Source organism: Mirounga leonina, unplaced genomic scaffold, assembly GCF_011800145.1.
Source record: "Mirounga leonina isolate KUSES-001 unplaced genomic scaffold, KU_Mleo_1.0 Mir_357, whole genome shotgun sequence".
Classification (NCBI taxonomy): domain Eukaryota; kingdom Metazoa; phylum Chordata; class Mammalia; order Carnivora; family Phocidae; genus Mirounga; species Mirounga leonina.
This window is the reverse complement of record NW_023270702.1, coordinates 5056941-5080158: the sequence shown is the minus strand read 5'-3', so window position 1 is coordinate 5080158 and position 23218 is coordinate 5056941. Positions and strand designations below refer to the sequence as shown.

General features: G+C 38.7%; 1 protein-coding gene across 1 annotated transcript in view; it reads right to left on the bottom strand.

The window, feature by feature from the left end:
• The window catches only part of ARHGEF38 (Rho guanine nucleotide exchange factor 38), a 130321-nt gene that overhangs the window by 77369 nt on the left and 29734 nt on the right, over positions 1 to 23218 (bottom strand). The window contains exon 3 of the mRNA XM_035030132.1: positions 21204 to 21388. Coding sequence (XP_034886023.1) covers positions 21204 to 21388 — 185 coding nt within the window. The remainder of the gene's footprint in view (positions 1 to 21203; positions 21389 to 23218) is intronic.

The window sequence follows — 23218 nt, the reverse complement described above, 5'->3', positions numbered from 1 at the left end:
CAGAATCCTGCATATCTTTCTAATTTAGATTTTAAATTCATTTTGCAAGGATTTAATTCTGTATTCTATCTATAATCTTAGCTCGATGTCGCAAATACTAAGTAATAAAAATGTAGCATTTAATTTTATTTCTTTTTGAAGGACAGAAAGGATTAAAACATCAATTGGCCTGTATCATCATGGGCCCATGGGGATTCTGTGAATCATAAATCCACATCCAGTCACTGCTTTGCCAGGAACAAACAAATGTCTGATCCAAATAGGCTTTTAAAATTGATAGATGAAAAAAAAAATTGATAGATGACTTTATAATTATTGATATAAATTCAAAGAAGCATTTATATACATTTATTAATCATTTACTAGAAACAGGCAATGCTCTAAAAGCTTAAGTTGAGTTATATTTTAAAGGGATTAAAAATTTATTTTTTAGAAAAAAAGATTTAGTCTAAGTATACATTATCCTAAGCAAAGTCAATGCATAATAATTCAAATGTACAAAACAGAAAAATTAAAGGTTAGTGTTTCTGGTGGCAACTTAATTCTTTGCTTTACAAACATATTCATCACAAGATATACTTCAAATGGCAAGTTCTCATTACACTTAAATAATGCTGAGTTTAGAGTTGTGTGCATGCAAAGCTCCCCAGGTATAAATATCTAAGTAAAGGAAAACATACCTATAACATTTCATCAATTCAGAGACTATAATCACTGGGGTAGAATTACTTTATACCCCACAAGTGCCTTATACCCACTGTGTTCAAAACATTCCTTGCATTTTCCTGCATTCATATCCTAGCCTGAGCTCTTCCTTTTGCTCACAAATGCTTTGCCCTCATAATACTTTGCAACATTCTACCTGTCTGAAATGAAGATGGTAATGATAGTGTTTGTCCAGTAGTTTTGACCATCTCTCTGTTCTTTCTGTTGTTTTTTGGGGGGGAAGCGATAGCTCCCCAACTCTAACTGATCTGGTGGAATTGTCAGTCATGATGTCCTGCCCCATATATCATTCCCTACAAGGTGGGCATGTGACCTAGCTGGCCACAGGAATTGGCTCAGGATGGGCAGGTTCCCAAGCAAAGCCAATGAGAATCTTCCCTGATTTTTTTTTTTAAGTTCCAACTTTTTTTAAATTAATTTTTTGATGTAGTGTTCCATGAGTCATTGTTTGCATATAACACCCAGTGATCCATTCGGGCGCCTGGGTGGCTCAGATGGTTAAGCGTCTGCTTTCGGCTCAGGTCATGAACCCGGGGTCCTGGGATCGAGTCCTGCATCGGGCTCCCTGCTCAGTGCAGAGCCTGCTTCTCCTTCTCCCTCTGTCATTCCCTCTGCTTGTGCTCTTCTATCTCTCTGTCAAATAAATAAATAAAATCTTTAAAAAACAAAAAAAACAAAAAAAAAACCACCCAGTGATCCATTCAATATGAACTCTCTTTAATACCCATCAAAAGGCTAACCCACCCCCCCCACCCCCCTCCCCTCTAGAACCCTCAGTTTGTTTCTCGGAGTCCACAGTCTCTTATGGTTCGTCTCCCTCTCCGATTTCCAACAACAAAAAATGAAATCTTCCCTGATTTTTAATGAATGGTTGTTAGGAAATAGAAGGGCCTGGATTATTAGCCTTAAGTATGTAAGTTTCTATCTTTAGCAGTCCTCTTTGTGGAGAGTTTGACTGTGATCAAGTCAACAGAGTGAGGGAAGGCTAAACTTGGATCTCCCTTGCAATAAGCAAGACATCCTTATTATAGAAGATAATAAATTGCCTTTTTATTTAAGCTAGTTTGAATTTTATTTGTTACCTGTAACTAATAGGGGACTAATACACTTTTCTTTATTTCTAGCCCCAAATCTCACTTCCTTTTAAGAAAACATTTCTGCTCTCTTGCTTAAAATTAACCTCTCCCTCTCCTTTGCTTCCATGACTCTTGGTTTGTATGACACAATGTTGATATTGAAGCCCACCATACATATCAGGGATATTTATTATTTTATCTGTCTCTATGTCAAAACTGTGAGCTCCTCCAGGACATTTGTTTTCGTGAGTTATTTGAATACCCCACTGTATCTAGTATACTACTAGGCCCATGCCTAGTTACCCAATAGAAGTTTGACCATTTTGATGGAATCTAATCACTACAATTCAAATGATGTATTTACTCTGTGGGAGCCATCAATAAATGTTCCTCATAATCACTCTACTGGGCTCTGAATAACAAGTACAGTATAAAACAATCAAAAGTGGTGTGAAGAAGAAAAATCAAAATCACCTAATTTGGTTGTTAAAAATATCACATTAAGTGGATCTTTCATAACTTTCTACTTAATTTTATCTACAAAGACAAACTGTTATACTCAGTTTGACTATTAGTATACCTGGAAAACTTGCTGACAGAGGGCAAATTTCCCCTTAGTTTACACTTGGGAAATGCTTGTTTGTTTTTTGTTTAATGAGCCCTGGGACACTCAGCCTAAAACCCAGTCACGGGGAAGAATAACTAAACAGTCTTAGGTGTCATTCAGACCTCCAACCATGGACACCTTTGAAAGTGAACATTGAAAAGAAGTCTAGGAACAAACTCTTAAAAAAAAAACCCACTATTGTCATAAAAGTAGTTCATGTTCATTGTAGAAAAAGATGGGCAAATAAGTAAAAGAAAGACAACACAAATACCTAGAATTCTACCACACAGCAATAACCACTGATATTCTGAGGTATATCCTGCCAAATTGTTTTTCTCTCTCTGAATGTGTGCATCTGTATGAAAGATTTATATACTTAAAATAATGTTTTAAAATTTGTCTTTTTTTTAGGGGCTCCTGGGTGGCTCAATCTGTTAAGCATCTGCCTTTGGCTCAGGTCATGATCCCAGGATCCTGGGATTGAGCCAGGGTTGGGTTTCCTGCTCAACGGGGAGCCTGTTTCTCCCTCCCTTTGCCCCTCCCCCGCTCCTGCTTTCTCAGAGCTCTCTCTCAACTAAATAAAAATAAAATCTTTAAAAATAAATTAAATACAACGTGATACAATACATTAACAAAAGAAAGAACAAGAATCATATGATCCTCTCAATAGATGCAGAAAAAGCTTTTGACAAAGTACAGCATCCTTTCTTGATCAAAACTCTTCAGAGTATAGGCATAGGGGGTACATACCTCAATATCATAAAAGCCATCTATGAAAAACCTACAGCGAATATCATTCTCAATGGGGAAAAACTGAGAGCTTTCCACCTAAGGTCAGGAACGCAGCAGGGATGTCCACTATCACCACTGCTATTCAACATAGTATTAGAAGTCCTAGCCACAGCAATCAGAAAACAAAAAGAAATCAAAGGCATCCAAATCGGCAAAGAAGAAGTCAAACTCTCACTCTTTGCAGATGATATGATACTTTATGTGGAAAACCCCAAAGACTCCACCCCAAAACTGCTAGAACTCATACAGGAATTCAGTAAAGTGGCAGGATATAAAATCAATGCACAGAAGTCAGTGGCATTCCTATACACCAACAACAAACCAGAAGAAAGAGAAATTTAGGAGTCGATCCCATTTACAATTTCACTGAAAACCATAAGATACCTAGGCGTAAATCTAACCAAAGAGGCAAAGGATCTGTACTCAGAAAACTATAAAATACTCATGAAAGAAATTGAGGAAGACACAAAGAAATGGAAAAACGTTCCATGCTCATGGATTGGAAGAACAAATATTTTGAAAATGTCAATGCTACCTAGAGCAATCTACACATTCAATGCAATCCCCATCAAAATACCATCCACTTTTTTCAAAGAAATGGAACAAATCATCCTAAAATTTGTATGGAACCAGAAAAGACCCCGCATAGCCAGAGGAATGTTGAAGAAGAAAAGCAAAGTTGGCGGCATCACAATTCCGGACTTCCAGCTCTATTACAAAGCTGTCATCATCAAGACACTATGGTACTGGCACAAAAACAGACACATAAATCAATGGAACAGAATAGAGAGCCCAGAAATGGACCCTCAACTCTATGGTCAACTAATCTTTGACAAAGCAGGAAAGAATGTCCAATGGAAAAAAGACAGTCTCTTCAACAAATGGTGTTGGTAAAATTGGACAGCCACATGCAGAAGAATGAAACTGGACCATTTCCTTACACCACACACAAAAATAGACTCCAAATGGTTGAAAGACCTCAATGTGAGACAGGAGTCCATCAAAATCCTAAAGGAGAACACAGGCAGCAACCTCTTTGATCTCAGCCGAAGCAACTTCTTCCTAGAAACATCGCCAAAGGCAAGGGAAACAAGGGCAAAAATGAACTATTGGGACTTCATCAAGATGAAAAGCTTTTGCAAAGCAAAGGAAACAGTCAACAAAACCAAAAGACAACCGACAGAATGGGAGAAGATATTTGCAAATGACATATCAGATAAAGGGCTAGTATCCAAAATCTATAAAGAACTTATCAAACTCAACACCCAAAGAACAAAGAATCCAATCAAGAAATGGGCAGAAGACATGAACAGACATTTTTCCAAAGAAGACATCCAAATGGCCAACAGACACATGAAAAAGTGCTCAATATCGCTTGGCATCAGGGAAATCCAAATCAAAACCTCAATGAGATACCACCTCACACCAGTCAGAATGGCTAAAATTAACAAGTCAGGAAACGACAGATGTTGGCGGGGATGCGGAGAAAGGGGAACCCTCCTACACTGTTGGTGGGAATGCAAGCTGGTGCAGCCACTCTGGAAAACAGTATGGAGGTTCCTCAAACAGTTGAAAATAGAGCTACCATATGATCCAGCAATTGCACTACTGGGTATTTACCCCAAAGATACAAAAGTAGGGATCCGAAAGGGTACGTGCACCCCGATGTTTATAGCAGCAATGTCCACAATGGCCAAACTGTGGAAAGAGCCCAGATGTCCATCGACAGATGAATGGATAAAGAAGAAGTGGTATATATATATATATATACAATGGAATATTATGCAGCCTTCAAAAGGAATGAGATCTTGCCATTTGCAACGACGTGGATGGAACTGGAGGGTATTATGTTGAGCGAAATAAGTCAAACAGAGAAAGACATGTATCATATGACCTCACTGATATGAGGCATTCTTAATCTCAGGAAACAAACTGAGGGTTGCTGGAGTGGGGGGTGGGGTGGGAGGGATGGGGTGACTGGGTGATAGACACTGGGGAGGGTATGTGCTCTGGTAAGCACTGTGAATTGTGCAAGACTATTGAATCTCAGATCTGTACCTTTGAAACAAATAATGCAATATATGTTAAGGAAAAAAAAAAAAAGAAGAAGGTAGCAGGAGGGGAAGAATGAAGGGGGGGAAATCGGAGGGGTAGACGAACCATGAGAGACGATGGACTCTGAAAAACAAACTGAGGGTTCTAGAGGGGAGGGAGGTGGGAGGATGGGTTAGCCTGGTGATGGGTATTGAGGAGGGGTCATTCTGCATGGAGCACTGGGTGTTATGCACAAACAATGAATCATGGAACACTTTATCGAAAACTAATGATGTAATGTATGGGGATTAACATAAGAATAAAAAAAATAAAAATAAAAAATTAATTAATTAATTAATTAATTAAATAAAATTTGTCTTTTTAAAACTTAGTATAACAGGAACATCTTTTTATGCCATTAATCTTCCTTAATTGCATCATTTTTAATGTCAACATTATGTAGAAATACTTTAGTTTATTTAACCAGTCACTAAATCTTTGAAATCTAAATAGAATGTCATTTTCACTCTTATAAGCAGCTCTCCTGGCTAAAACCTGATTGACACACATGATTATTTCCATGTGCTAAATTTCATAAGTATAACTATGGAGCTAAAGTTATTAATATTTCTTAAGGATTTTAACAAGTCTTGGCAAATATTAGCAGCAACTACAAACATTGTTTTTCTTCTAATAACCAATGGATTAAAAGCCCTCAATTGGTTATAACTGTCCTGACCTCAATTTAGAAATATATTTTTAGGCCTCTAATTTGATGATCAAAATCACACAACTTTAAAGTTATACAAACACAATAATTGTAGAAGAGAGAAGACAATAAATAGCATCGACTTTGCAGCTTATGGTGATTGCTATCCATCAAATGCTTCTCTGGAAATTGTTTTTGGAAAAGACTTCAGTGTTTCTATTTGATGTGAGTTGGCAGTAAATCTAGGTTCAAGATAGTGTCCAATATTGGGCCCTTAACTAGAATTCATACTGAGGAAATCCACCTTGAACATCATCTGGTTCAGTCTTACAGAACTCTGGTCCCATCCACCCCTTCTAGAAGGCATTTCCATGCACAGCATTATGGGGAGACCTAGGTGTGTTCCCTAGATTAGTTTGCCCCATTAATAATCTTGGATCCTATAAACCAAATGATATTAAGACTGTAACTGTAAAAAGTAAGAGGAGAATGGAGGAAAGCTGAAAATGGTTAAAAACCTATAAGAAGTGGAAACCCAATGCGGACATTCTGAGAGGAAAGAACCAGGTCTTGTTTTATTTTTTAGTGAGGCAATTGAGAAGGAAAGGCTTGTGAGACAGAAATTGCAGCAAGTGGAAAAGAGGATGTTGGCAGAAGGCCCGGGCAACCACAGGGCTAGGATAATTATCTAATTACTAGGGTATTTACTCAGACGGTTGGCTTCTAAATTACAAAGCTTTTCAGGGTAAACTAGCCATTATTTCATCAGGTTTCTCAAAACTACTGATTTGTATGTATGAGATCTCCTGCTGTGAAACTAGATTCTAAACTGGCTAATTGAGTCAAACCACAAATTGCATCAATATCACGGCTAGACAGCAAGTCTTTTAACTAATCTTCCAGCTAAATGCCCACCTTACCCCATAACTACCCGGAAACATTCCAGGCCAGAAGACGGAATGTGGACAGACCTCTATCAGAGATGTCAATCCCTTCACAAAAGTAGGTTGGGATTCTGGGATGGACATCTCACTTGGCTTGTGCAAGAAGAAAAGCAGAGCCAACAGAGGTGAGTGAAGGCCAGGCTAGAGACTGTGGTCCCATTTAAGAAATTCCCGAGGCCTCTGAGAAAGGAAGTGGATTGAGAAGTTCCTTCCAAACTTTGTGTTGACCATTAATAGAAAAGTCAATTGTTTCTATTGATATCCTTGGATAAAAGCATATAGTGGATCAAGGGTCCCTGCCTTTGTTTCTCTTATTTGCCTTGGGGCAAAGAGAAGAAATTACTTGGGGTCAGCTGTGGTCTTCAGATTTGCTCTTCTTTCCTACTTAGAATTTTATATGAAATGCTCAGATGACAAATAGTACTGCTAGGAATAGCCCTTCTGAGCTGAAAATCCAGTAAATCTTACGACTCTTTAGAAATTCTAAAAAGAAAGTATGGTATAAACACTTAAGTTATATTGTCAAAACACAAAGGGCAGGTGTTTGGGAACTCCATGTAGTAACTGAACCACCAAATTCCAGACTCCAAACCCCAGAGTCATGACAAGTTCACTCCTGTGTCACCTGGACCTCAGGTATCAATAGTTTCACCCCACTACTTCCAGCATTCTGTAAGCCCCCCCCTTTTTTTTTTGTGACTCCATAAAACTCCATAAAACTCTATCACATCCCACTTAGTGCTTCTGAAAAAGCTTCTATACTCATCTTTATTCCTGGTTCCCCAAATCAGCTTGCCTGATTCTTTCAGTGTTTCATAAACATAAGTTTAATGAGGTTTACAACACAATGATGAACTCCCCTCCTTGAAAACATTCAGTTCCTCCCAGCTGCCTACAGAAAAGACCCCAAATTCCTCAGCCTGACAGTTCTGTCTGGCCAAGACCTACCTTGTCTCATTCCATTTATTTTTATTTTAAAAGAACCATCTGCTCCAATCAAAAGGCATGGCTTGTCCTCACACTTGTCACATGCTAGCTCACTTATAACTTGTGGCCTGCAACTTTTGAGCTCTTGAACTGCTCTCCTGACCATGCCTTTGCCTAACCAATGTTTATTTGATATAGATTCTATCCTTTCTCCAGGACTTCCTAGACCATTCACGCAGCCTAAAGTCATTCATAGCCAATCGATAAGCTATTATTTCTGCTCATGTCTCAGACACTGTATTAGGTCTTGGGGATACAGCTGTGAGCAAATGAGACAAAAATCCATGCCTCATAAAGGAGACAAGTAAATGAGATAAATAAGTAAAATATATGGTATATAAATAGGGTTAAATGCTATAGGGATAAAATCAAGCAGAGATAGGGAATTTGGGAGAAGCTACAGCACTGGGAATGCCTCACCCAAATCCCCTTGGTCCTAAATGTTCCTATATACACTGAAGCACTTCCTGCTGCTACTATCTTTGATTCTCTACCTAAAGCCTTTCTCTGACCACAGATTCCTGCTCTGTCTATACACAGGGAAGTCCAGGGTGTCAGGAATGAACACTCTCAGGAGCATTCCTCAAACAATGTCTAACAGGAATTGGTGGATCGATACCCTTCACATGTCACAATGCTGAGGTTCTGTAGAGCATGTGCCCTAGAGACCCCAATGGGATATGAGCCCCATTGGGTTTCAGAAACAATCTGTTCCTGAATATACCTATATTGTCTTTTTTTTTCTTTTCTGTTTCATGTCCTTATTCCTTTACTGCTATTCCAGGAGACCACCTCTCAAATAAATGACTTGCTCTAAAATGCTTTTTATCTGGATCTGCTTCTGAGAGAACCTAATATAAGACAGAGTGAGGTGGTCAAGGAACGTTTTACTGAGTGAAGTCATGACGGAGGTGAAGGAGCAAGCCATGAGGTTTTCTAGGGGAAGGACATTCAAGGCAAAGAAAACAGAAAGAGCAAAGGGCTTGAAACAACACTGTTCCTGGCTTATTCACTGAACACAGAGATGGCCAGAATGTAGAAAGAGGCAAGGTCAGAGGGAATGAGGAATCAGCTTATGTAGGACCTCATAGGTCATCATAAGAATATTAGGTTTAATCAGAATGAGATGAGAAGCCATTGGAAGGTTTTGAGTAGAAAAGGGACATGATCTGATTGATATTTTTAGAAGAATCACACTGGTTGCTTCATTGAGACAAGGATGGAAAAAAGAGAGATGGGTCATGAGGAAGGTGTAATAATCTAGGTGGTTATTGATGGGTTCTTGAATCAGAGTGGAAGTAATGGAGGAGGTGAGAAGTGGTCTAATTCTGAATAAATTTTGAAGGCAGAGCTGATAGAATTTGCTGGTAGATCCAATATAGGGTTTAAGAGAAAGAAAAGTCAAGGATGACACCAGGGATTTTTGCCCAAGCATCTGGAAGAACAGAGCTGCCATCTACTAAGGTGAGAAAGACTATAAAGAGAGCAAATTTTAAAGGGAAATTTGGGAGCTCAGCTTTGGACTAATGTTAAATTGGAGATGCCTTGTAGATGATCACATAGAAATTTGACTGGAGAGTTGGATATAAGCAATGTAAACTTTCAGGGAAAATGTCTAGGCTGGAGATAAACATTTGTCAACCATTAGCATGTAGATGGAATTGAAAGGCATGAAACCAGATCAGATCCTCAACAGAGTGAATGTAAACAAAAGAGAGAAGAGGGCCACAGGCTGAGCCTTGATCTACTTCGGTGTTTAGAGAAATTGGAGTAGTACAGGGAGACCAGGTGCACGTGGAGTCTTAGAAGACAGAAAAAGGAAATTGTTCTATGAAATGCTGTTAAGAGGTCAGGAAAGTGAGTGCCTCCGTCTGCTAATGTCTAAAGCAATTGTTTGCTGCATAACTAATTAGCAGAACTAATCATGAACCACCTTCTGTTGTGATCATTTCTAGCATCGTCTTGAAACATATCTTTAATTGTTATTTGGCTTTTTATGTGTCGCTTTCTTGACCAGGTTATAAACTCTTCTAGGGCAGGACCATGACAAATTTCCTTGATTCCCATGCAGAACTCAGCAGAGGGCATTGTATGCAATAGACACTTGACAAACATTTAATCTTTTAATTAGCATATTCAACTAGAATATCACATTCTCCATGAAATACGGCCTAGTTAATCTGTCTGAAAGTGATCTGTCCCTTCTGTGAACTCCAATAGCACTCATTGTTTGCATTTATCAATTATTGCTTTGCATTACACATTATCTTTTCATAGCTGTGGGTCTTGTCATCTCTAACTAGGGATCCTTAGTCTTTGATGGCAAGGATGAGTTTCCAAGTGGCCTAAAATTAATTAATTAATTAACTCATGTAATCATCAACCTTGTCTGTATCCAAAGTGCCTTAAATAAGTGGTTATTAATAAATACTTATTTCCCCAATATGTGCTTTCTTTCTGACCCACCACTATTTAGTCTTTGGAGTCCAAGATTTATGGCCCTGTACTGATTTGCACAGCCATGTTGATCTCTGTCTGAGTAAAGGTGCCCCACCATCTCTGGCATTTCATTCGAGAGGTTTATAGCATCAATATAATAATTACAGCCACTAAAATTTTGTTGCCTATTTTCACAAATAAAAACAAATTGAAATAGTGGTTTATGCAACTCAGTTCTGAGAAGTGAGGTGATGAGCACAAGATCATGTTATCCAGGCTGAAGGGATGACTTTCCTTGATATTAAAACAGATCTGTGTATCACATCTTTCTCTCTCTCTCTCTTTTTTTTTTTTTTTCAATTCTGGACGTTCCAACCCCTGCACTGAACTGGAAAATGCGCTCATTTATCTCCTCACTTGGCCCAGCAACTTTTGATCTGGAATATAAATTATAAAAATTAGAGAAAACTGAAGTTGCCCTAAAATGGAGCTTATGAGGTGCTTATAGATGTAACAACACAGTGGAGAGTTTCCATCATAAAACTATAATACAAGGATTAAAAAAAAATCCCTCATTTTTTGAGCCGAGGTTTTCTGAACCAGCAAAGATAAGAGATTTTCTACCCATAAAAAGAATTTTCACATGCTAGAATATTGATATATCAGTTCCATACCCAACTAAATCTGAATCCAATCTGACAGCAAGCTATATGCCTTCCACGATGACAAAACAGAAAAGTCCCTCCCAAGGAAGATGAGAAAGTGAACAGTGATGATTGTGTGAGTAACTTGAAAAAGAGGCAAGTTACATATTATATACTGATGCAGTCACTTTGTGGATGACAGCATCATTTACTTGTGGGATTTTTATTTTTAAATTTAACATTGCATAACTATAATCTTCTCCAGCACATAAGAACTGCCCTTATTTTAAAAAAAATCTTTTTTAAAAAAAGATTTTATTTATTTGACAGAGAGAGACACAGCAAGAGAGGGAACACAGCAGGGGACTGGGAGAAGGAGAAGCAGGCTTCCCTCTGAGCAGGGAGCCCGATGTGGGGCTCGATCCCAGGACCCTGGGATCGTGACCTGAGCCGAAGGCAGACACTTAACAACTGAGCCACCCAGGCGCGCCCCCCCTTTTTAAAGATTTTATTTAAAAGAAGTTTTTTTAAGGTAAGCTCTACACCCAATATAGGGCTTAAACTCACAACCCTGAGACCAAGAGTTGCATGCTTTACCTACTGAGACAGCCAGGTGCCCCAAGAACTACCCTTATAATAAATGTTTTAAAAAGTAAAAAAAACGTAATCAATATTTGTTCTGACTTTTCTAATATGACTTCAAGTATCTGACCTTATAATAGAGGAACAATGGCCCAGATTAGTAATAAATATTAGAGTTTTACAAAGAGGTGAAAATTAAGTCTTCGATTAAAAAAAAAAATAAAGGTGTGGCCATATAAGTCGTGGGATTCTTCATTGTGATGTGATCTTAGTAAACATGAAAATCAGTATTTTTAATTGATTGAAGAATATGTGTATTGATATTTAAAGCAGACTTCCAGTGAGTATATTTTATTTAAAAAAAATTTTTTTTAAGATTTTTATTTTTATTTAAGAGAGAGAGAGTGAGAGAGAGCATGAGAGGAGAGAGGGTCAGAGGGAGAAGCAGACTCCCCACTGAGCAGGGAGCCCGATGTGGGACTCGATTCTGGGACTCCAGGATCATGACCTGAGCTGAAGGCAGTCGCTTAACCAACTGAGCCACCCAGGCGCCCTTATTTAAAAAATAAGGTTTGTTTTCATATTATCAGCCTAGCTTTGATCTCTGCACTCTGAAGTCTGTGAAGTCCTGTGACTGAGGAGTTTGACCACAGGAACTGCTAAACTATAGGGGAGAAGAGACTAGATTGAGTAGGATGTGGAAGTGAGAGAGAGATTTAGTTGGCTTTTCCCTACATTTGTTTTGTAATCTAGAAGGACTTCTGGTATTCCAAGCATAGCATGAGAAAGAGCCAAGACACATGGGAAATTACTATTATTTTTTAAAGATTCTATTTATTTATTTTAGAATGAGAGAGAGTGTGCATTCATGAGCAGGAGGAGGGGCAGTTGGGGAGGGACAGAGGGGGAGAAAGAGGGAGAGAGAATCTCCAGAGGACTCTGTGCTGAACCTGGAGCCTGACATGCGGCTCAATCTCATGATCCTGAGATCAAGACCTGAGCTGAAACCAAGAGTCAACGCTCAACTGACTGAGCCACCCAGGTGCCCCAATACACAAGGAATTATTATATGCTATAGAGTTTCTTCTACACAACCTAATGGGTGTTCTTACACTAAGAATGTAGTCTCTATCTTTCTGAAACCACAATAAAAAGAGAATTAATTGAAAAGTTTGAAGGAAATCAAGGTAAGAGTCAGAGGAAAAGATTTTGTTCTTACATATATAATTTTACACACTTATTTAAAAGGATCATGTGGTTAAAGAGAGAAAGGAAGAGAGAGGAAGAAAATAAGAACATTATATTTTTAATTAAACTTTTAATTTTTAAATATAATTATAGATTCACGCACTTTAAAAAAATAATACAGAGGGGTCCTGTGTCCCCTCTGCCCAGTTTCCCCAGTTATAATATCTTGCAAAAGTACAGTACATGTGCATTGGATTTTGATGTGATATGGTAGAACATACTATGAATGGAGTATGGTGACTATCTGCATAAATGAGACATGTCTATGAGCAATTAACATCTTGAGTCCACTTAGTGAAGGGCAATTTTTACGGAGGAAACAGTTTTAGAAAGTAGTTGACTTTAAGAAATTTATGGTCAGTGTGCCAAGGTGAAATATTTTTGAGGCCCAGAATACAATCTGAAAATTTTGGAAGTTACCAGATACATGAAGAGTAGCTAGGTGATTATAAGAGGCCAGAATTAACCTAATACTAAAACCAGACAATGATATTACAGGAAAAGAAAACTGTGGACAAAATCTCTCATGAATATAGATACAAAAATCCTCCACAAAATATTAACAAAGTGAATCCAACAATGTATATAAAGAATTATACATCATGATTGAGTGGGATTTATTCCAGATATACAAGGCTGGTTCAACATTCAAAAATCATGGGAACGCTGGTCACACGGTGAGGCAGCCAGAGGGTAGACACTACTGAGGTAGAACCCAGCTTTGAGCTGTCAAGACAGATACCAGGGACGTCCAACTAGAAACCTCAAAAGAGAGGGCAGGAGACGGACGGCTAGGTGATTTCCAGAACAAGTGCTGAAGCTACAGCCCCCTTCATATAGAACAACAATGGGTTCACTCCGGTGAGGAGGGCGCCCTTAAAATAACAGCAAACTCCAAAGGGATATAAAAATCATTTACCAAACTAAAAATGTAGTGATGATAGCTTCAATTCATAGGACATAAATTGGGCCATGGCCATCTTTTTGTTGTATATAGATTTTCGTGGTATTACAATATTCCAACAGTGTTTTCGTTATTATAATGCACTTATGCCCCCTCCTCCCAGTCTCCTTTCTGCGATGATTTTATCTACATTGTGCTCTGTGGGCTTGGCAAACCCTCCTCTTACATAAGCTTCTATAACAGGGCTGATCCCATAGTTTAAACTACAGCAACTTCACTTGGGTGGGAGGCACAGCAGGAAGCTGAATGCCCTGGGTTCTGTGATCCCTTCCCTTCCCTACCCCTTTGGGAGGGATTTGTCCTCTCCAATTCCCTGTCTTTTATGATTCCCTATTTTAGGACTTGCCTCCCCCTCTTTGGATCCTGAGAGAGAAGGACGGTAGCGTGTTATTACAGCGTGATACGTCGCGTATGTCATACAGAACAACTGCTGGACATAGTGTCGTCCCTGCCGTCATGACCCTGAACACCCCACTGTTAACCTGGACCTGCGTGATAACACTGGCGGAGCCATTTTCCAGCTGGGGGCTCGGCATCCGGAGAGAGCATTGATACTGTTTTCCTCAAAGGTATGGTCTCCCAATAAATAAAAGAAAACATTTTCCACTTAAATTAGTATTTGTTTTCTGGGTTAAAATAAAACATGTCGGGGCGCCTGGGTGGCTCGGTTGGTTAAGCGACTGCCTTCGGCTCAGGTCATGGTCCTGGAGTCCCGGGATCGAGTCCCACATCGGGCTCCCTGCTCGGCAGGGAGTCTGCTTCTCCCTCTGACCCTCCCCTCTCATGCTCTCTGTCTCTCATTCTCTCTCTCTCAAATAAATAAAATCTTAAAAAAAAACAAAACAAAACATGTCAACATATTTTTCAGGGAGACGAGACTCCATAATGGCATATAGGGTATGATTCCAATTTCACAAAATATTTGGGTATGTCTGTATGGCGCGAGCCAAGCTGCTCATGCTGTTTGACAAAGTCCAAGTATGGGGGACGATCCTGAAAACAGGAGACTCCACAGCGGGCTCCTGCTATTCTCTTTCATTTTGTTTATGGCAATCTTTATAATTGTGGGAATATTTCTGGGCTGGCTCCTGCTATTCTCTTTCATTTTGTTTATGGCAATCTTTATAATTGTGGGAATATTTCTGGGGTTTCATGATAAAGTGACTACTCATCTTAGTTACGCCTATCCAAGCAATCATAATGAAACTAATTCCACGAAGAATTAGTTTCTATAGAACAAAATAACAAGACGGTCACGCTCTGTCTGGCACCTTTCTCTTTGCTTAGTTTTTTAGTTTTAGCGAAAGCCAGTAAGTGGAAATCAATAAAGGTCATGTTAATCATTACAAAGGAAAAATGAAAGAAGGCTATGTCTGTAATCCAGAAAATGATCTAAGATTTGGAAAAACAAAAAAATCCTAACATATAAATAAAGTTCCTCTGAGGCTATCAGGAGGAGATGCTTGCAACCTGACCCTGTGTCTGTGTCTCCTCATTCGCCCATGCCGTCCTTTCCTACGAGAGACCCACCCCTGCTGGAGCTGGACTCCAGCATCCGTATATGCTTAGTCAATAAACAAAAATATTTACAATACTTACTTCTAAGTGTAGAGCTATGGGTGATTATTTTCTTCTATATATTCTGTATAATAAAAATTCTTTTCAAAATTACTGCTATAAAAAATTACTGCAATATAAGGTACACAAATTTGAACAGAAAATCCCATTGAACTCTTTTTTTAAAAAATATTTATTTATTTATTTATTTGACAGAGAGAGACACAGTGAGAGAGGGAACACAGCAGGGGGAGTGAGAGAGGGAGAAGCAGGCTTCCCGTGGAGGGAGCCCGATGTGGGACTCGATCCCAGGACCCCGGGATCATGACCTGAGCCAAAGGCAGACGCTTAACGACTGAACCACCCAGGAGCCCCCCAATTGAACTCTTATCAACACAAAATTATAGATTATTTTTGCCCTTCTTTCTGAAAACACAAAATTTCATAATTCACAAATCAGATAATATGAACAATAAATAAATAGAATATAATATAAATAAAAATCTACTAAATGTACATTCAAACATATACACTTATAAATGCAATACCCTTGGAAGGGTAAAAAGAAGCTAGTAATGGTCTTCTAGAGAAGGAAATTGAATAACTATGAGACACTATTGTGTCCTTGAGATTTTTGGTATATTTGTATTATGTAAATTTTTAAAATTCAAGAAATAATTAAAAACAAAGAAAAATAAAAACACGTATTTAGATTCCTCCAACTACTCTTCTCAAACATTTTTTGGTCCCTTCCTTACACAAAAAGCTCTTTTCCATTGTTAGATTAGTTTGCTCCGGCTTTGATTTATTTTGACTTACTGCCAAAAATGTACAATCTCTCCTATTGCTGTGTTTGGATAATAAATAACTAGAACCTGTTTTCCCACTAAACGTTTCAACACCGAATGTTGTCGATAATTTTTGCCTTCTTTGCAAAACCTCTCACAATGCTGCAATTAAAGATGTAACTGCCGAGTTTGACCCTGATTACAGTTAGGTGAAGTTTTGTTTATGGAAAAGCCCCGAAGTTACGGTTTTTAAGATTTGTAACCATGATTGTCACAGAACAGTTGCCAACTCAAGGGCCGGGTCTAGACACTCACTGGTACCCTGATTCATTCATGCAAGCGCCCTCAGATAACCTAGTGCTTTTCTCAGTTTTCCACTTCCTCCTTCCAATTTTAACTTCCATATACTACCTTGTTTCTTCTGGGACTGAAAAGAATGAATCAGATGTATCGAGAGAAGACCTGGAGGCAGTACAATAGGGCAAAGATAGTCTTTTCAGCAATGGAGGCAAAGACTGTCTTCTGGACAAGAGAAAAGACATGGAATAGGTGACTTCCCGAAGTCCCTTCCAGACTAACTTGTACATGTACGATATTTACTGACGTTGCTTCAGATTTAGCTAAGCGTGGTTTACAGATAGTTCCCATGGTTACATAAACATTGTATGTGTTAACTTATAAATTTTGACACTAACTGATGACAGGTGGCTTGTGTGCAAAGACAATGGTATTTAAACAGAAGGGAAGTAAGGACAAAAAGGAGCTAATGAACATTGAAAAGTGGTAAAGTTAATAAATTCATGGCATAAATTAACTACCTTGGCACTCATAAATGTTTTATCTGGGTTCCTGAGCATCTATTTACTTAGTCAAGGTTAAAAGCATTAAGAAGTGGGGGAAAGGTGGACTGGATAGGAGAACTCTGAGAAAGCTCGGAATAACTACTATTTCAACATGAGCGGAGAGGACAAGTAGACCACTAGACTGAAACCAAATTCCACAAGGAGGCAGACAGAGAGCACTGAAAGATCTCAGCAAAGAGAAGTGCCAGATGTGAAAAATCAACAAGCTATAAACCATCTGAATAGAATAACAAGGGAAATAGGAGTTAGAAGTGTGAGAACGGTAATTCAAAGTATTGAGAGTAGAAGTTAAACATGCCAGATAAACTACATGTCACCATGATGGAAATGTTTTATTTTACACGGTCTGAAACACCAATTCTGAGAATTGCTCTAAGAGTTATGTAGGAAGCAAAAAATAAGAAAAACGATGAAAGTAAAAAACACAAACACCGATCAGAGTGCATATATGAGATTATAGCTCAGCCATGGCATGTACATTGATGGGGCCAGTTTAACTCACCAGTGTGGTAGACGGGTTAAAATTGAGAACATTTGCATACTGAATAACCTTATTCCATTTGATACAAAACTGTGCTCTTTAGAAAGCATGCACGATGTGGGGGAGGGGCAGAGGGAGAAGGAGAGAGAGAATCTTAAGCAGGCTCCACGCCCAGCATGGAGCCAACACAGGGCTCCATCTCAAGATCCTGAGATCTTGACCTGAGCCAGAATCAAGAGTCAGGTACTTAACTGACTGAGCCGCCCAGGTGCCCCATACTGTCTTTTTTAATACTGATCATTAACTCATCACAAGGACAGACTTCTGGTAAATTGTGCTTATTTTGAAATGTCTTAGTCACATATGGTTTTATACATATTAAATATTTCACATCTAACTTAAACAGGGAAAGAGAATATAGACAAGAGAGAGTTTTTGCTTTTTTAAGATATCAGGTAATGGTGATGAGATTGATCCAATAAGGTTGGTGATGGTAAAATCAATATACAGGAGGAAGAAAGGACACTGGCAGGAATGAAATCCTTGAAGAAGCCTGAGGGGATAGAATCCACGGCATTAGAAGAAAAGTTGTGCTTAATTAGAAGCAGAACCATTAGACAGCTGACATGGGTAGAGATGCAGGTAAGTTGGTAGGTGTAGTGTTGGGAGAGTGCATCTTCTTATTGTGTCTGTTTTCTCAATGAAATGATGAGAAAGGACCTTAGCCCTGGTGGCATCCAAAACTTGTCAGGGAGAGGGAACCAGTGGGAGTGGGCTAGAGAATGGTAAGCCTGAAATTCTGATTTTGAGGGGGTGAAGAAATAGAATGACAGCCCTAGGGAGTGGTGCCTGGAGTGAGGGGCTAAGATGGGGTTGAAGGAAAGATCTCAGGATGCCAGCAAGTCAAGGAACTGGTGGAGAGGCCTGGAGGTTGCGCGGGCCATTTGCCTGATTATTGAAATGACCTGACATTGATGTCGGACCTGGAGAGAGGGAGAAGGTATGGAGCAGTGGACGAGGTTCTAAATTTTTCAGAAAATAGGAGTGACCGGTAAACCCTCACCATAAGGGAGGGTGGGTTGTGGTCGAGTCTGGAGTCTGATGCTATGTGCATTTAAAATTAATATTTTCATAAGTATGTAAATAAACATTAATAACCATTAATATCTGCCAGAACAGAGGTTACATCAGACACAACTAGTTTATATTAAATGAAAAACACCAAAAATATTTTTATATATTTAGCAATGAACCCAGAGAGCAACTTTCTATCATGACCATTAATGTTATTCTTAATCCTACAGGATGAATAAGAGATTTCCAGATTCAGAAAGTGGACAGTTACCTTCCAACTTGAGAACCAGGAGGGGATTAAATATGAATACCAATGAAGCCTTTGGAATGGTCCTGACCAGTAGTAATTACCTATTGAAAGTCGTGAAGAAGTAAAACTAAAAGTGACCCGGTATGAAGGAAAAATTCAAAGTCTGCTTTGCCACTTTTCTTTATACATTGTCTTAAATCAAAACCAAAACCAAACCTAACATTTATATCTAAGGTCACCTTGATCTACACTGGTTTTCCCTAATTTGTAGGCCAGTTATTTTTTCTAGTATTTCTTAGAGGAATCTTGTGTTAACATAAACTCTGCTTCTGGATATTTTAAGTACTGGGGGAAAGATGTAATAATTGAAGTTGGGACAACTGGCTGACAATATTTTTGTAATCAAAATGTATGTATGTATTAAGATGCCAAACCCAGAAGCCATAAAATTAAATATATTTGGTCACTTAAACCCAGCAAAATTAAATGCATAAAACTTAAACAAGGTTTAACTTTTTAACCTTAAATAAGGTTATTTTAAAAAAATTTTTATTTAAATTCAATTTAGTTAACATATAGTGTATTATTAGTTTCAGGGGTAGAGTTAGTGATTTATCAGTTGCATATAACACTCAGTGCCCTCCTTAATGCCCACCACCCAGTTACCCCATCCCCCCCCAACCCATCTCCCCTCCAGCAACCCTCAGTTTGTTCTCTATAGTTAAGAGTCTCTTATGGTTTGCCTCCCTCTTTGTTTTTATCTTACTAGAAGGCAAAAGACAAACTGAGAAAATTAGTTGTAACATGTGGGATGAAAAAAGAATACCCTTAATATATAAAGAGGTTTTGTAAAACAATAAGAAAAAGATAAACCATATCTTTTTAAAAGGGCAAGAGACATGAATATGAATAGGGATTGAAGAGAAGAGAAATGGCTAATGAATAAACAAAAAGGTATTTTGACTTCTCAAGCACTGTTAATGAGAATGAAAATTAGAATGGTATCGACTTTTTGGTTGTCAGCTAACAAATTTTTATCAAAATCCCTAATATGTGTACCCTTTGATCTAGCAATTCCACTTCTAGGAATTTATTCTAAGGAGATGAGGTGACAATACCCAAATCACAAGAGTGTCTCAGCATCAGTAACAGTAGAAAAACATTTGTATGTGTCAGTAGTCATGAAAAGAAACATCCAACAGATTGCTGAATGAAACGATTATGTTATAAAATGGCATGTGTAGTTTTGATTACATTTATGTAAAAATATATGTTCAAAATGTATATGGGTTTGTGTGTATGTGTGTGTGTGTGTATGTAAATGTCCCAATTGATGCCTGCAAGGATGTTTCCCAACCATGTGAACGGTGATTATATTTAAGCAGGTGAATTCTGATCATCTTTACTTTCTAGTTTATGCTTTTGTGTATTGTTTCAATTGTGTGTGAGGACTGTTTACCACCCTAGTGATTAGGTTATCACTCCTTAGGGTCGTTGTTCTTGCTCTCCCCTCAACCTGGAACACCTTTTACCCCTTTCAGTTCTTGGCTGTAATGTCCCCGATTGGAAGGGTCTGCATTTACTACCGTATTTGAAATAGAAACATCACCACTCTGTGCCCATGCTCCATCCCTCATCCCTACTTTGGTTTTCTCCACTATACTTGCCACCATCTGTTTTAATTTATGTTTGTTTATTAATTTATTAGTTATTGTCTGACTCTTCCTCTCTCCCACTGGAAAGTAAACCCCATAAGGGCAGGACTTTGTTTTGTACTGAACTGTAACCCCAGAGCTGGGAACGGTGCCAGTTACAATATCAGGTACTTAATACATGCACATATATATGAATCATATATCCTTGTACCTATACTCTAATTCCTTACAGGAAAATCCCTGAAAAGGCCTTGATTAAAAAGGAGGAGAATGATTAACTTATGAACACTTCAAGTGTTACCTTACATTCAGGTTAATTTCTATGTTGAATTTTACTTGGCTAAATAATCTGAAGTTTAATTGAGCTCTCAATGGGGGGGGGGGGGAGAAACACATTTTTTTTCTTCCAGATCTTTGATCATCTTTGAATCAAATTAAGTGCTTTGCTCCTAAACTGCTGAAAACCTATTGCTCACAGTTCCATAAGAATCCAAGAAAGAACCTATAGAAATTTCAAAGTGGCAGAAACTGTGATCTTCCTTTTCCCCATATTTTGGAATACAGTTTTCTTGGCCAAATGGAGGGACTCTGGGTGTCCCTCTGCTGACACTGGAAACACGAATCTGATGCTACCTTCCACCACCGCAAACCCAGGCCTCAAGGAAAAGGGCCCATCCCTCCACCCTCACTGCGGCAGATACTATCACTTGGATGATTTGATTTCATGGTGCTGGTGATCTTATTTAGGATATGGTTGGGGGGGACCCTCCAAGTTGCACTTACCTGTTTATTTCTCAAGGGCTGAACCACTTCCCTAATGCACAGCTCGAGATCATTGAGGTAGTCTTTTTCCGTCTGTATCAGCTCCTTGATGATTTTCAAACGCTTTGCCATCATTCTCTGCATCTGATGCTCCTCCTGAGTTAGGGTCTCAGTGGCAGAAGCCCCGGCCTGTGGAGTCATCTTTTCTGTTAAATAAAAACATGCGTGTACAAGTAAGACATTCTGCTGTGGTTTCTTGTTCCATCATTACAAACACTGTTGGATTGCTGTTAGCAAGGAAAAAGGCAAAGAGTGTCTTCAGCGTATGTTCTTAGGAAGAAATGTGTGGTAGTTTGCCCTAAGGTTGGAATCCTATGAAACTATGAGCAACAAGGGACATGAGAATAGATACTTCTGACAAGTCAGTTGAATGACACTTGATTGTCAAGGCTTGTTTTTAAAATATCCCTTTGTTACTATATTTAGCTATAAACCTGGTCTTCAGGCTGGAGATAAAAATGTATTAAAATCAGTTCAGAAATTCTTCTGGATACATTGGCTTTTAAATCAAGGGATAATTTTTAATTAATAAATGGAACGCCTTCCCATTTTGCCCCTATTATTAAAAATAATTGCCCTTCTTCACTCATATGTGGAATATAAGAAACAGTGCTGAGGATCATAGGGGAAGGGAGGGAAAACTGAGTGGGAAGTCTTCAAGGAAGAAGAAACCATGAGAGACTCCTAACTCTAGGAAACAAACTGAGGGTTGCTGGAGGGGAGGTATGTGGGGGATGGGGTAACCGGGTGATAAGCATTAAGGAGGGCACGTGATGTGATGAGCACTGGGTGTTATACGCAACTGATGAATCATTGAACACTACATCTGAAACTAATGATGTACTATATGCTGGCTAATTGAATTTAAGTTAAAAAAAATAATTGCCCTTCATTCTTAGTGAGTAATACGCAAGGCTCAATGAAATGGAAAACAATTGCACGTGAGTGGGATTTTTCTTTCAGTTTACAATCTGAATCCATGAGGATTGAATACATGTCAACCAGGATTTTTCATGGCCCATCTTCAATATCATGCATATTTTGTTATTTCGGAATTCCTGAACTGCCAAACAGAAAATTTCAATTTAAAAAAATCACAGTGCTGAGGAGATCCTGAGATAAATGAGAAGCCTCACACACAGCCAAGGTTTTATATAAAGTATAATGTGAGAAAGCTAAATATCTTCAAGAATGAGCTTCCCACAGCAATGTAAAATTTTGGAAGCTACAAACTAGGTCACAGATGAAATCAGAACAGTGATAGATAGTAGGTCAGTGTGCGTGTGTGTGTGTAAATGAATTTTCTTCAAGCTTAAAGTCACCGCAAACTTCATGTTCATCTTAGGGTCTGCCGTAGCAGAAGTAATTTTATTTCCTTTAAAGCTAATGTGATTCTAGTAACTGATAGGTGAGACATCTTCAATGCTGACACCACCTCCTGAGAATGTAGAGCTTTACAAAAGGGCTTATAAAGAGTCGGTATGGGAAAAAAAAGTACACAGGTCACAGGGTATGGAAATGGAAATAAAGAGAGGATATTCTCTCAGCTGACTCCAGAAACAAGGCTAAGACAACTGGAGAATTGTTATAGTAGGGGGTTCAACATAATGGCTCAACATAAAGAGACTGCTCCTAGAGTGTGAAGAGACACTTCAGAAGTAATGAGTACCCCTCTCTCCCTGGCTGCTCATGCCAGGAGTTCAGGCAGAGGTTCCATAATCAAACATCTGTGGAGGATGCTGTGAAGCTATTTCCAGCGTTAGTTTGAAAGGTGCCCTAGATGGGTCTTTAAGCAATCCTGACTTGCAGGTGTATATGCTTCCAGACCATTTGCCCAGTAACTATTCTTCCTTCGCCAGGAAAGAAGATGGATTTGACAAATGGCATCTGAGAGCACACAGTTTTATGAGGCTTGAGACAAAGAAATAATCTATGTAAGTTCTATAAGAAGAGAAAATCTCTGCAAGGAGAGAGAA